The sequence below is a fragment of the Polypterus senegalus genome, chromosome 3 (assembly GCF_016835505.1).
Source record: "Polypterus senegalus isolate Bchr_013 chromosome 3, ASM1683550v1, whole genome shotgun sequence".
Lineage (NCBI taxonomy): Eukaryota > Metazoa > Chordata > Cladistia > Polypteriformes > Polypteridae > Polypterus > Polypterus senegalus.
In genome coordinates this window covers 261,803,651-261,818,826 of record NC_053156.1, presented here as the reverse complement: position 1 = coordinate 261,818,826, position 15,176 = coordinate 261,803,651, and the positions used below count along the sequence as shown (strand labels likewise).

The 15,176-nt window shown below is 35.8% G+C and overlaps 1 protein-coding gene across 4 annotated transcripts in view; it reads left to right on the top strand.

Annotated features, from left to right (window-relative positions):
• si:ch211-243j20.2 (uridine-cytidine kinase-like 1) overlaps nucleotides 1–15,176 on the top strand; it is an 87,266-nt gene that overhangs the window by 32,358 nt on the left and 39,732 nt on the right. For all 4 annotated transcript variants that reach the window (XM_039749014.1, XM_039749015.1, XM_039749013.1 and 1 more), the window contains exons 4-7: nucleotides 210–380; nucleotides 3,881–3,952; nucleotides 9,417–9,606; nucleotides 13,655–13,716. In XM_039749014.1, coding sequence (XP_039604948.1) covers nucleotides 210–380; nucleotides 3,881–3,952; nucleotides 9,417–9,606; nucleotides 13,655–13,716 — 495 coding nt within the window. The remainder of the gene's footprint in view (nucleotides 1–209; nucleotides 381–3,880; nucleotides 3,953–9,416; nucleotides 9,607–13,654; nucleotides 13,717–15,176) is intronic.

Here is a 15,176-nt window from a genome sequence, read left to right as displayed (position 1 = left end):
TAGGAAATAAGCATATTATTAATACACAATTAAATACAAACTAAATATATTTTATGTTTATGCCTGATATTTATATTTTTGTCAGTTACATTTTATATGTATTTGTGTTCTTATTTTAACTACTTGAATTTGTTCATTGTCATAGTTGAGTTTTTTCACCCATGTTTGCATATACTTTTTTTTTTATTTTCTATGATATATTTTGCCAGGTACTCAGTAAAGAGGAACAGGAGCTGGCTGCCAAGAATGAGTATAACTTTGACCATCCTGATGCGTTTGATTTTGAATTGCTGATCACTGTCCTGCGGAAGCTAAAGAAAGGAAAGAGTGTGAAAGTTCCCGTCTATGATTTTACATTACATAGTCGAAGAAAGGAGTGGGTAAGAAAGTATTGTCTAATTGTGTTGGCATCTTGATACATATTATTAGTTATTGTAAGAATTTAATTGACAAATTTATATGAGGAAAAGTTTTCAGCATACATTAGTCATGCAAAATGTCTTTATCCATAGTCTGTCAAGAAAGTGTTATTTAACACTAGAATTCCCGAAACCTTTGAAAATTAAAATAATGCCAGGCTACCTTAAATTCCCTCTAACCTCTTCATCAGTGCCTTTGTTGTGGAAATTTGTCAATTAGCACTGGCAGCAGGTGGCCTGCTCACCCATCCCACACTGGGGTCAGACACAAAATTCTCACAGCTGACGTCTGTTTATTCGGGAGTATGGTGTCTGTATTTGTATAGGGTAAATGTTAACATCGCTATTTGAAATGCATACATTTCATGCGTGTTCCGTGTCTAGAATGATCTGTGTAAATATACTGTAGGATGACAGGAAATGTGAGGCAAGAAATGTTGAACACATAACTAAAATGAAAGGTCAAAATTAAAGAACATAAAATGAATTTTTCAATTTACATGTCACTGTCAATGTTTAAAAACTGAAGCCCAAATATCAATCGATACAAAGGGGATCCGTGTGCTTCGCTGGTGCAGAGGTAAGAACTGCTGCTTCATAATCGCGAGGTTGCTTGTTTGAGCCTACGTTCTCCCTGCATTTAGCATTTTGCATAGTGGCCTGCTATTATTATTACTATTATATAATAAAAACATACATTTCATTTATGGCTGTAACAGCTGGTGTAAATTTATGGTACTTGTAAAAGTTAGAGTTTTATTTATTTTTTGTTCAGCTTTATTCCCTCAGTCTCGTTCATGCTCCCCCTGATCTGACACAGTTAGTTGACATACAGACAATATAGACAGCTTGTGCTTAACTTTATCTCATTTGTTTAATTAAATTGCTATTCTTGGAAAATATATTTCTTACATGGCTACATTCAAGTATGTTATGTTAGTTTTCTGAAACAAACCAGTTAAAGATTCTCTAAATTTTTCCAGTAAAAGTCTAGCAAAACAACACTATTCATTGTGTTGTGATTTTATTGATTGAATATCGTTCAGTATTAATTACCCATGCACTCTGGACATTTATAATAAAACATCAGCTAATACTACCTTATTAACTTCTCCTATCATCCTCTCATTATTTTTGTACTAGCATTGAATACACCCAGCAACCCAGTAATATGACATTAAAACAGTGTGCTGCTGTTTTACATGTGCAGTTGGATATACTTTTGACTCTTTTAACACAGCTGGGGCCTCATGCATAAAGCTGTGCATAGAATTCACACTAAAACATGGCGTACGGACAAAAGCAGAAGTGTTTGTATACACACAAAAAAATCCAGATGCATAAATCTGTGTGTATGTCAACTTCCACGTTCTTCCACCCCATTAATCCCGGTCAGAGTGAAAAGTAACACATACCACTCCCCAACTCCTCCCAGAATTATGCCTCTTTAAATATGCAAATCAATATAAATAGCCCTTAAACTCCGCGTTTCTGTGAAAAGGCAATGGCAAAAGCACAGGGGAAAATAGAAGAATTTCAGCAAATACCAAGTTGAGGCAAGGAAAAGCATACTATTTTTTGGTTTAAACAGTGGTATAAACAACAAAAGGATGTTGATCAAGTGACATAGAGTGTCGGAGAAACTCGAAAGCTCAAGTTCACAAAGTCACACGGTGCCCAAATTAAAAAAGTTGTCAGATATCAAAGTCGCCGTGAAGAGGTGAGTCGTAGCCCACCGTCTGAGTGTCATATGAAAGCTTATTAGGGTACAGATAAAAGAAAAAACATAGGGACACAGTGGGGAAAAAAAGCTTAAAATGTCAACTTTAATCTCAAAGTTTCCACTTTAATCACGTACATAGTTTGTTTTGTCATTAAAGTAGAACATCATAAACTTCATCTTAAAATCGTTTAATTTTCTTGTTTATCAAACACAATCGTAACTAAGGTAGCACGTTAAAAGCTTTGATGTGCTGTATGTGTGTGAATCACTACATGCTTTCTCTTTCTCCGATAGGACACAGAATCCATTACATTCGTGATATTACATCTCTTTGAATAATTAAAATACTGAGATGTATACTTGACCTCATTTTCATGATGCTAGGAATTAAAGCATGTATTAAATATGGGAACACAGTGGTGCAGTGATACTGACAAGCTGGTGCCCCATCCAGAGATTGTTCTTCTTGCCTCCTGCAAGATGCTTGCTGCACTGTGCGCGACCTTCGATGAAATAATTTATTGTAGCATTACTGTCTCTTTCAAACGTACAAACCCCCAATTCCTGTCCTTTCTTTCTCCAAGTACCCAATCGCCACACAATCAGCTCAGTAATAGACATTAAGCCATCTGTAAGCTTAGAGCTCTGATTCTTCAAAACTTTTAAGGAACATTGAAACATCTTTGTAGTACATGTTTAATTATTCTATCCATCTATCCTTCCAGTGTCGTGCCAGCCCCATCAAGAATACAGTGTGAGGCAGGAACAATCCCTGAACAGGGCGCCAACTCCTTGCTAGCGCTGCGACACCATGTTCTCACATGTTTAATTATTAAAAATACAGATTATTTAAATAATGTTAACATTTTGTCTGTATAATGTAATAAAGATATTTTGCTGCATTTCATCTTAAAAATGATATCGCCATCATATGTAAATACGAGCTAAAGTGGCTCAGGTTGTGCAATATCGTATCTGTATCGCAAGTTTACAGTAATTAATCTTATACTGTACTTATAAGTACAAACAGTTCTACAAGGACCACTTGATGGACTGATTGATTGCATTTATAGTTCTTTGGATGAAACTGTTTCTGAACCGTGAGGTCCGTAGAGGAAAGGCACTGAAGTGTTTGCTGTATGGGAGAAGTTCAAATAGGCAGCATGGCTGAGGCAGCATGTGCTAGATGCTATATACCAATAATTCTCTTTCCGATCAGCTACTGTAGAGCTGTGATTCCACACTTGGATACAGTGATGTAAATACTCTCAGTGGTGCAGTGAGAGTAATATGGAAAAAGATGATCCGCTGTGGCAACCCCTAACGGGAGCAGCTGAAAGAAGAAGAAGGTGCAGTGAGAGTAACAACGCTAAAGCAGCTATGGTATTTGGAATAGTTTGGCCATTCCGTAGACCATTATATTGTTACGGGTTAATTACAATCAATTGCCTTAAGCTAATAAACAATATGTGGGTAATTTCAGTGTATATGAAGCCGCGTCAGGGATGTGGATCTGAAAAAGAAAGAGAAACCATACTGGAAAAAACCACTGCTTTGATGCTGGGTGCCACCAGTTTGCAAAACCAATAGGAGAACTTGCGTACACCAGGGTTTGAGCTAGCGTGAAAATGTGCGTGGCTTTATACCAAGTTTAGGTTTTTAGGTGTTACAGTAATCATAGTTGCATTTCCTGGTTATTGTTTTATTTTGAAGAGTCCTGTTTGTATTTTTGTTTTAGAAAACTGTCTATGGAGCTAATGTGGTGATATTTGAAGGGATCTTGGCTTTTGCCAACAAGGAGCTGTTGAAGGTAATATTTTTTATTATTAGCATTGTTTTTAGTTTGGGAATATTAAGTCTGGATATCTCAACATGTTGACCATGGACTGTGGTTTAGCAACAAGAGATTATAGGTAGATTACACAAAAGAAATCCAAAAGAAAGCCACGCCAACATCCCAGATTAAAGGTGCATGAGCAGTGTCACAGTGATCAACAATATCACATTAAAAGATATATCTAGAAGGGATGAAAGTGACAAAAAGTTCAAATGACTGGGTAACTGATTTCAAAAATTAGAAACACTGTCTTTTTGTATTAATGAGACCAGCAGACCAAACCTTGCATTACATTGGTTTGAATTGTTTTAAAGGAGAAAGTATTGATGGGGAAGGTCCTTGTGTATGGTTTTGTTGGTTTTTCTCCAATATTTACTGTAGTATGTGAAAAAATGTTCCATTGCAAGTTGTTACTTTTGTCACAATATTTCTAAACACTTTCGTCCATTTATACAAATACTTAAGAAAATGTCAAAGCAAAGAAGCTGGCAATAACCCATTTATTTTATGATTATGGCGTTGTCAGCAAGAGAAGCTTGGTGGTATCTTTGACTGCATTCATCATTACCTCTTGACATTCCTGTGTCCCATTCTAGACAAGAATGATTAATAGTGCTGCTAGTCTGTTGAGATGGAATATAATGAGATTAATGAAGTGGTGCAACAGTTTTGAAAGGGAAGAATAATTTCTCTTTGTTGTTTATATTGTGGTTTAAAGAGATGATTGTAAGTAAGTATACAATATCCAGAATGGAAGACTAAGAGTCAGGTAAGTGATTATGATATACTTTTTGCTGTAATATTCCTTGTGTTTTTGTTTGCCTGTTATGTTTTGCAGTTAATGACACAGTTGGTGGTTCAAAGTCCACTTCAGACTCATTTAACTTATAAGCATTAAAACTACAAAACCATATAAGGAATTGTAATTTGTAAGTTGATTTGTATAAAAAATATAGTAAAGTAACACAAGTCTGTTTCATTATAACTCATTGTTAATCAAAGTGATATGCTGTGATAGGGTATAGCAGTGTTTTTCCTTTACTCAAGACTAAGTGTTTTTTGTTACAAAAAAAAGAAATATTAGTTCTGATTTCTAATCAGCATGTCATATTGTCATAGTGAATATCTAGCACTGTGAGTCAAACAGCCCATGGTTGTGTAGTAGTAACTGTAATGGAACTGAGATACATATTTTTTGTATATATACAGTGCAGTCAAAGTATTTTAGAATTTTTTGCAAATTTATTAAAAATAAGCTGAAATTTTACATTGACACAAGTGTTGAGACCCTTTACTCAGCACTTCGTTGAAGCAGCTCTGGCAGAGGTTACAATCTGGAGTTTTCTTGGATATGATGCCGCAAGTTTTACCCACATGAATTTGGGGATTTTCTTCCATTCTCTTCCATTCTTCTCTGTTTCCTTTCTTGCAAGTTGAACAGAGACTGCCAGCTGCCAGCTATTACAGGTCTCTTCAAAGATTTTTTTTTTATTTTTTTACGAGAATATTCACAATCACTCCTATATTGTCTTTGCATTGAGCTTAGGGTTATTGTCCTGTTGGATGCTGAACCTACCCTTCGGCCCAGTATGAGATTCAGAGCACTCTGAAACAGGTTTTCATTAAGGATATAACTGCATTTTGTTCCATTCAACTTTCCCTTAACCTTGGCTAGTTTCTCAGTCCCTGCCACTGAAAAACAATGCAACAGCACAATGCTACCACCAGTGTTGTGCAGGTGATAAATGGTACAGTTATGATGCATAGAATTGTTTCTCTTAGGTGTCTTTTTGCAAAATCCAAGTTGACTTTTACATGTCTACTGGTCACATTGTTGTAAAGCTCAGGTTAGTGGATTATCTATCTTATCTATCTTATCTATCTTATCTATCTTATCTATCTATCTATCTATCTATCTATCTATCTATCTATCTATCTATCTATCTATCTATCTATCTATCTATCTATCTGTGTGTCTGCATTGCAAAATTCACTCAGTCACTCATCAACAAAAACACTATTTCCTGTTTAGATAAAAAGGTGACAAAAAATGTGTCAGGGTGGTACATCTAGGGCAGTAGGTATCCACTAAAAAAGTACATGACCAATATTTGATTTCCCTCATGTATTTGGCTGTTATATCAGTAAATGGTTGCTGCTTTGAAGATTCAAACATTTGAATACAGTTATTGGTGCCAGAGAGGCTGGTCTGAGTATTTCAGAAACTGCTGATTTACAGGGATTTTCACACACGCCATCTCTAGGGTTTACAGAGAATGGTATGAAAAAGGTGAAATATGCAGTGAGCAGCAGTTCTCCGGGCTAAAATGCCTTATTGGTGCTGGAGGCGAGAGGAGAATGGCCAGAGTGGTTCAAGCTGATAGAAGGGCAAAAGTAACTCAAATAACAACTCATTACAACCAAGGTATTGCTGAACGCACAACACATTGAACCTTCAAGCAGTTGAGCTACAACAGCAGGAGACCACACCGGGTGCCACTCCTGTCATCTAAGAACAGGCAACTGAGGGTATAATTCTCAATGCGCTCACCAAAATTGAAAGACTGAACAAAGTAGAAGACTGGAAAAACATTGCCTGGTCTGATAAGTCTTGATTTCTGCTGTGACATTTGAATGGTAGGGTCAGAATTTGGCATCAACAACAGGAAAGCATGGATCCATCCTGCCTTGTATCAGCAGTTCAGGTTGGTGGTGGTGGTGTAATGGTGTGGGGAATATTGTCTTGGCACACTTTGGGCCACTTAGTACCAACTGAGTATTGTTTAAATGGCACAGCCTGCCTGAGTATTGTTGCTGACCTTGTCCATCTTTTTATGATCACAGCTTACCCATCTTGTGATGGCTACTTCCTGCATAATAACACATAACACGCCATGTCAATAAGCTCAAATCACCTCGAACATGACAATGATTTCACTTTACTCAAATGGCCTCCCCAGTCACCAGATCTTAGTCCTATAAAGAGCCTTTGGGATATAGTAGAATAGGATATTCGCATCATGGATGTGCGGCTGACAAATCTGCACCAACTGTATAATGCTATCATGTAAATATGGACGAAAATCATTGGCTGATTAACGTTTATAGTACATTGTTGAATCTGTGCCATGAAGAATTATGACAGTTCTGAAGGCTAAAGGGGGTCCAACCCTGTACTAGCAAGGTGTACCTAATAAAGTGCCCAGTGAGTGTATATACCATCCATCCATCCATTATCTAACCCGCTATATGCTGACTACAGGGTCTGGTGGAGCCAATCCCAGCCCACACAGGGCGCAATGCAGGAAACAAAACCCGGGCAGGGTGCCAGTCCACCGCAGGAGTGTATATACACCCCCCTGAATAAAAGGATAAGTGACTGTGTGTCCATCCGGTTGCTGTGCCTGTCTTTTTAAAAGATGGCACACAACAAACATTTTTAGTAATAAAATGCATTGCATTTATCTTTTCAATAGATGGTGCATCACAAACATTAACACTGTTTTTACGAATCCCATACCAGATACCAGATGGCATATAATAGAGACATATATGTTGCACGGTGCAATGCAAATATTAATGCGGAGGTCTACATTAATCACTTAGATTTCAATCCATCTTAGACTGTAGCATAGCTGTTATAAAATATATATTTATATATAAAATGCAACATTACAAAATGGAGATTAAAAATTATTCCATTAAATCCCAGTAAACACTTAATGCCCTGTCCAAGTACATGAGTAAAAAACCCAAGTACAAGATAGGACCTTAAATAAAAAACAGTGGCTCAGCACACTAATTTTTTGCAACAATTTTAATTCTCAAATGATTCTGTTTCTGTCAAAAGAATTTTATTTTCTAGATTTAGATGTTTTCAAATATTACTTCCTTATTACTCCTGATGAGTTATGATTATAAGAGTAAAGCAAGATAAATGGATGTGTAAGCAATGTAGTCAAAGAGATCACAATAGATTTATTGTTGCATAATCCTGTTCCATGTGGTTGTAATCCAACCAGTGGCATTAAAGGATTAGGAGTAATATTAATCCTGACAATTTAATAGATATTCCTCCCGAGATTGTCTTCAGTTTAGGGCAGTTACAAACACCTGACCTAGTATGGCAGGTACTTGAAACATTGTTAATAGCTGTGGTCCAAAAACGCTAAAACAATATCTGACCACAGGGAACTTAGATGTGAGAACAGTGATTTCCTATTTAGTTCATGACTGAGAGCTTTAACATTGCAGCTTTAAAACTTTAATTTATAATCTACAGTTAATCATGTTGAGATATTTTTAATTTTAGATTTTATCTTGGTCAGGAAAAGTAAAACATCTTTTAAACTGTTTTCACTGTATTTCCCAGTGCTGAGCCCTTCCATCAATAATACATTTAGCAAATTCTCATATTTACCAATGTGGGCATAAAATGAGATGTAGATAGTTAGTTAGATAGATAGATACTTTATTAATCCCGAAAGGGGAATTTCACACTGTGTATAATATGTATAACATGCTTACTCTCCTTTCTTCTGCCCTTTCCTGCCTCTCCAATTTTAATGTATTCAGTAAATTCCACAAATTTACTCATTATTTTAAAATCATTTGTCCATTTAATTCTATTTAGTGACCTCGACTTATGACCAGTAAGGAGAGTTACTTATATACAGTGGGTATGGAAAGTATCTGAATACTTTCCATACCCACTGTATATTGTTTATCTTTGGCTTAAAATTTATTTTTATAATACCTCTGACCTCAGGTCAGTCTTCCGAACTGAATGGTGTCAAATTATACAATTAAAAATCTTACTAAATAGGTTCAACATCTGTACAAATAATTAAAAATAAGCAGTAAATAAATATTTCACATAAGTATTTAAAATGAGAAGAAGTAAATACAATTCCATAGAGGAAGAAGGAAGAAAAGGAAATAATTTGATCTTTGTGTATGCTTACGTTATTCTCCAGCTACTTTAGTGTTTATCTCACATCCTGGTACTAGAGTATTTGTCTTGTTTTAGCCATTATGGATGTAATGAGAAGTCAAACAAAATGACTACATTTATTGTCTAACTAAAAAGATTACAATCTGTAAGCTCTCAAGGCAATCTTTATGTAATGTAATTCACTTCTCATATCCTAAAGATGAGTTGTTTTTTAAATTGTAACTAAGAAGTTTCTGATTAATATTTTTAGTTGTTTCGCCCTAAAAGTGAGCTCAACTAAAGATAATTAAATCAGAGAGAGTAAAGAGCCAGGAAAAATTGAGAATGAAAATATTGAGGCAGCTGGTGTAAACAGGACATATAGTAAATGCCATGCTTTTTGCTACTCATAATTATATTTACTATTTGAAGACTTGTCTATGATGTATCTATAGTTCATCTTAGTTCAGTTTGATCACACTGCTGTTTCACTTTTTATTTCAGCTCCTGGATATGAAGGTTTTTGTGGACACTGATTCTGATATTCGTCTGGTCCGTCGTTTGAAGAGGGACATTACAGAAAGAGGACGTGATATTTCAGGAGTTATAAAGCAATATAACAAGTTTGTGAAGCCTGCTTTTGAACAATATATTGAGCCTACAGTGCAGGTGGCAGACATTGTTGTACCAAGAGGTAAGAGATATATCACAATACTTGACATTTTTTGTGTGCCATCTTAATTAAATAACATATTGCTTGTATATTACATTGCTGATATAACAGTTTGCAAGTGACACAAGACTGTTTGTTACATTGTAAATATTTTAAGTCAAATCCCAAACAGTTATTTGAGTGAAAGGAGTAGATACCGAAAACCAGACTAAGGAGCAGAGAGTGAAAATCCAATATATATTTATTTATTTGTTTTTTATTTTTAATAAATTTGCAGAAAATTCTGAAACCCTGTTTTTGCTTTGCTGTTTGATGAGGGAGCAAAAATTAATTTAAACAATTTTAGCATAAGGCAGCATATACAGTCATGAAAAAGAAAATACACACTATGGAAATTGTTGATTTTTTCAACATATTTAAACATGAAAATGGTCCTCTACTGAAATGCTGTTTGGTTTTTGCCAAACATATACTTTTACAGTGGCCAAACATATTTAACTTTGATTATCTGTCCAGAGCACATTGTTCCAGAGGGCCTGGTCTTTGTCTATATTCTCATTGACAAAGTGTAATCTTGTTGTAATGATTTCTGTAGAGAGCAGAGGGTTTTTCCTGGCAAACCTTCGCATGTAGTTCAAATTTGTGCAGTCTCTTTCTAATTGTAGATGCATGTAATTTAAAACCAACTTATAGAAGAGTTACCTGCAGAGCTTGTGATGAAATTTTGGGCTTCTTGAAGACTTTTTAGTATGAGATGCCTCGTGCTGAATTTGCTGGGCTGGCCAGTCCTTGACAAATTATCAGTCAGTTAAAATCTTCACCACTTGTAGATGAACCGACAAACAAATAGGAAATGTATTTTTACATCAAGAGTAGTTCCAAGTATCTGTGATAAAATGATTATTTCCAGTTTCCTTTTGTTATAACCAGGATTCCTTATAAATGTGAAAGGCATATTTTCTTAAATTGAAACCTATAGTGCTTTAAATTGGACACATTTGGTATGTTTTTAGGCTTTATCATTCACCTATGTACCCGTGTACCCTTCATTCCCATTGTAAGATGCAGGAACAGACAAAGTATTTTTAAAATTTATTTAAAAAATAAATAAATAAAAGTTTCACTTTAGAACACAATTATGCGGCAAAGTAATATATGAAATGATTGTGAAGAAATAACTTCTCAAACTTCTCCTTAAAATGAGGCAGATTCCACATGCACAGTGCCTAGGGAGGTTCTAATCATTGGCACCGAATCTGGAACACCTGATTCTAATTTTATTTAAAGTGGTGATAACTGTAGGGGTGTATTTATTTTTTCCACGTGGCATTTTTTTCTGTTAATTTAGATAATGAGAATGAAAACACCATGTCAATGTTATGTGTCACTTGTTTGAATATACCATCTTTATCTTTAGTGTGCATGGAGATCTGATATTTGCCTGTTCAAATATGTTGAAAAAATCAAGGATTTACATGGAGATACTTAATTTTTTTCATGACTGTATATCTCTCTATTATAAATAAAAGTCTAGGAGGGAGACGAGATGTGATTTTCTTGGAAAGACACTTATATGTCCTGCGAGAAAGAGATTTAACCACACCTAGGGCCAGAAATAAAGGACAAAGAGTAGATGAAAAAGTAGAATGTCATAAAAGAATTTAAAAATGTTGACGCGGTGCACAAGCAGGGTAGGTTGGAGATAATGAAAGTCCGAAAATTCCAAACTCTCATAAAAAGGATAGTGAAGATCGCATTAGCGCAAACAAATGGAAATTATTACTCGGTGAAATAACGGAAAAACGAAAAGTGATTGAATATATTGTCCAGATTTAAACTTTTAGTAAGTGACTTGTAGGTCATCTAATCCGTGTTGCCAGCGAGAATTAAAAGATTCCAAAAACATTGGCCTGGTATTTATTCCTGTGAGACGGAAACTTTTAACATGAGATTCTTTGAAGTCACACCCTACTTACAACTATTTTCAAACAAGACCATGGTCATCTAACCTCAGTCGTGTGAATGCTACACAGTTCCTATGCGCTCAGCTCTTAGTAATGTGAATGCTGTTGGCAGACACACTTCCTGCTCTCTTTGCTGTTATAAATTTTATCAGGACAATAATTTTATATGCTGTAGATGACACGTCAATGACAGAGCGAAGAAGAAAGAGCATGGACAAACATTTGAGAAAGTTGTTTTATTTATTAGAGAGAAAAAAACGATATTCACTCACAGGCAGTTATACGTTGCGTTGTCACAAAGTAAGTCCAAACACAGACTCAAAATTTAGTGCAATCTTGAAGAAAAGTTAATTCCAAATATTGTTTTTACTAAAATTTTAAAGTAAAAGTGAAAATAATACATATGTAACAATTCCCATGAATTAAATTGTATATCCGGTAAACCAAACTTGGGGGTGGCGGAGCCCCCTAGTGATATATATAATAACCTTTTTCATTGACCACTCATTCATTCATATATATATGTATAAAATGTGTGCTAACCAGAACAAGATCCTGCAAATATTAACAAGTTAGAAAATGTGCAGATGGCAAACATTGAAGTGCATTCGAGGGTTTAACTTTTGCTTCAGGCTCCTTGCTGGCTAAACCCAGATTAACGTGTATTTGTCGACAAAATTCACTTCTGTTTGTTTCTCCCTAATAGTATTATTTGGCATCATTACTGTATATTAAACAAAAGTAAATTAACTAAATTCTCTCTCACCCCCACCATTCACTATTTCTGATAGGTACTTTGTGACGAAAAAATATGTATAAGAAAGTAGCTGAATTCTACTGTAGATGCAGTTAAAACACTTCTATTGGATTGTAAAAATGTTAAGTGAACAATTAGTGCAATCAAAATGTTAATTTTAGCAGTAGATACCAAGATGAAATAAAATGTATGCAAAATGATCCAGAACACAACACAACAAACACACTTCAATATCTTGGTAACACCCACACATTGTCTGTCATGTAAGACAGTCAGTCAATCATTATCCAGCCTGCTATATCCTAACACAGGGTCATGGGGGTCTGCTGGAGCCAATCCCAGCCAACACAGGGCGCAAGGCAGGAACAAATTCCTGGCAAGGCGCCAGCCCACCACAGGGCACACACACACACACACACACACACTAGGGACAATTTAGGATCGCCAGTGCACCTAACCTGCATGTCTTTAGACTGTGGGAGAAAACCAGAGCACCCGGAGGAAACCCACGGGGAGAACATGCAAACTCCACGCAGGGAGGACCCGGGAAGTGAACCCAGGTCTCCTTGCTGTGAGGCAACAGCACTACTACTGCCCTGTCTGTCATGTGTAAGTCAGTAATGTAAAGCTGCTCTTTTTAACTTTGTTTGCCTTTTATACTATTTCTAATTCATTTGTAATAAACTCATAGATAGATGTCCTATAAGAAGAAGGTAATCAAATAACTTTGCCTGAAACTGTCTGTAAAATACCAAAACCTCATGTATTTCTAGAAAATCAGTGCTCTTGTTAGGAGCATCACTTTCGTGATAGAATTATGTGTTGAGTAAAAATAAACATGCTTTTAATATGGTATGTTTAGCTAGCCTGCTGTGTTCTATGTTAAACAAGGCTTTAATGAATTTTCCAATTAGTGACAATAAGGGGGATACCATTGGGTTTTTATGGTTCTGTAACCATATCAAAAAAGTGTTCAACCCTGACATTATAAAGCAGGAAGTTTGCAAAAAGGCATGCAAAAAAACAGGAAAAATCTTTTATCATTTTATTCCTTAAATAAGCAGATTTTTTTCAAACTTGTAACATTGTCAAAGAAAATACAATTTAGTGATTTTGTGCATAAAGTCACTGTTCTATGATGTTAGAGAATAACTTTAAGGTTGATTGATTGAAGTTGAGTGACAGATTGGGAATGACAACTTTGATGTTGTTCCAGGTGTAACAGAAATCTGATGATTTTAGATTGACTGGCTGAAAGGATGTGTTTTTTAAACATAGTAAGAAAGAGCCAAGTTATAGTATTTGAAGAAACTAACAATTTTTTAATATTCCATGCCTTTTCTTTAAGGTGGAGAAAATTTTGTTGCATTGGATCTTATTGTACAGCATGTCCATAGTCAACTGGAAAAGGTTTGTTCTTGGTATTTCACATTTACTATTTGAAGCTGATAGTAGTTATGCTTCTCAGTGAGTAAATTGTGTGTGTATGTGTCTCAGGGAACTTTCACTGTGATAGACTAACAACTTTAAAGCGTTAGTTACTTAATTCTCTTTAATGCAGACACCAACTCCTAAAGACAGCATTGGAATGAGCACATTAGAAAAGTGAATAGTGTAGATACTCACGAATAAGTCCATCCATAAATAAGCTGAACTTTGAATTTTTAAACAAAATACCATGAAAAATGAGTCACCTGCAAATAAGCCAAATTAAAAAAATTTCAAACCAAATCGGTTGTGCAAAATGTAACATTAATTTGTAACCTCTTATGCCCAAGGCTTTCTGCCTATAGGATGCTGCCATATTTCAAAGTTGTTTGTATATGTTGAAATAAAGCTCAATTCAATCAAAAACAATAATGGTATTTTTTACCTACCCAAGGGTGTTTCCATGTTGTGTTGACTCTTTCATTAGTAAAATACAGGTAAAATTCTGTACAATGAACTCCAAGGGACCTAAAAAATATTTTCTTGTAATGAAAATTTTGTTGTAATGAGATTCTGCATTTGTTACTATAGTGCTTTCTTTCACTTGTGTCCAGGCTTTTGAAATCATTTCAATAGCTTCTTTCGCGTTAATTTTAATCTCCTCCTGCGTACAAGTTATGCTGACGAGAATTTTTCCCAGCATTTCCTTGCCATAATACACTTTCAGGGTGTGAATGATGCCCAAATCCAATGGCTGAAGCACTGCTGTGCAATTGGGTGGGAGGAATTCAATGTGAACATTATCTAAATGTGGAAGCATGTTGTGTGCAGCACAGTTATCAATCAGAAGCTGAATCCTCCTTTTCTTCATATTGTGAGGTTTCTGAACACTTTTGGGATCTCCCCCCACTCCCCACCCAACGAGAACGACATGCTGAAGTACGAAGATTGTTTGTCCATTGCTGGGGCAGGGCAATAGCAGGCTCACAGCACTTCAGTGAAGTGCCACAGAAGCAAATCATAAAAGATCGGGGTCGCGCTATAAGTCCCTGTCTTGCACCCCAAAACACAAGGCTTAATCTCAGTACTTTAGCAAAACCAGCTTTATTCAGTTTGAAACAGGAACGGCACAGTTATTTATTGTAGCATGATCTGCCACTTTGCTATACACAGACACAGCAGTCAGGCAGGGTCGTGGCCAGGTCAGTGACCAACACTGCATGAAAAGTGTATCTGTACTAGGAAACTCCTGTATGCACCACTGATTTTTGGAAGTATCTACAAGTACCACTGAGCGTATACATCAAATTCCACCAACCTAGGATACTTCCGGATTGATACCAATTCGGATATATCTTGCTGAGGGATTCTTCCATGGTACAGCCATTTGTTGCCATGGCAAATAATCCACTCAAGGCTCTTTCAAGGAGACATTCATACCT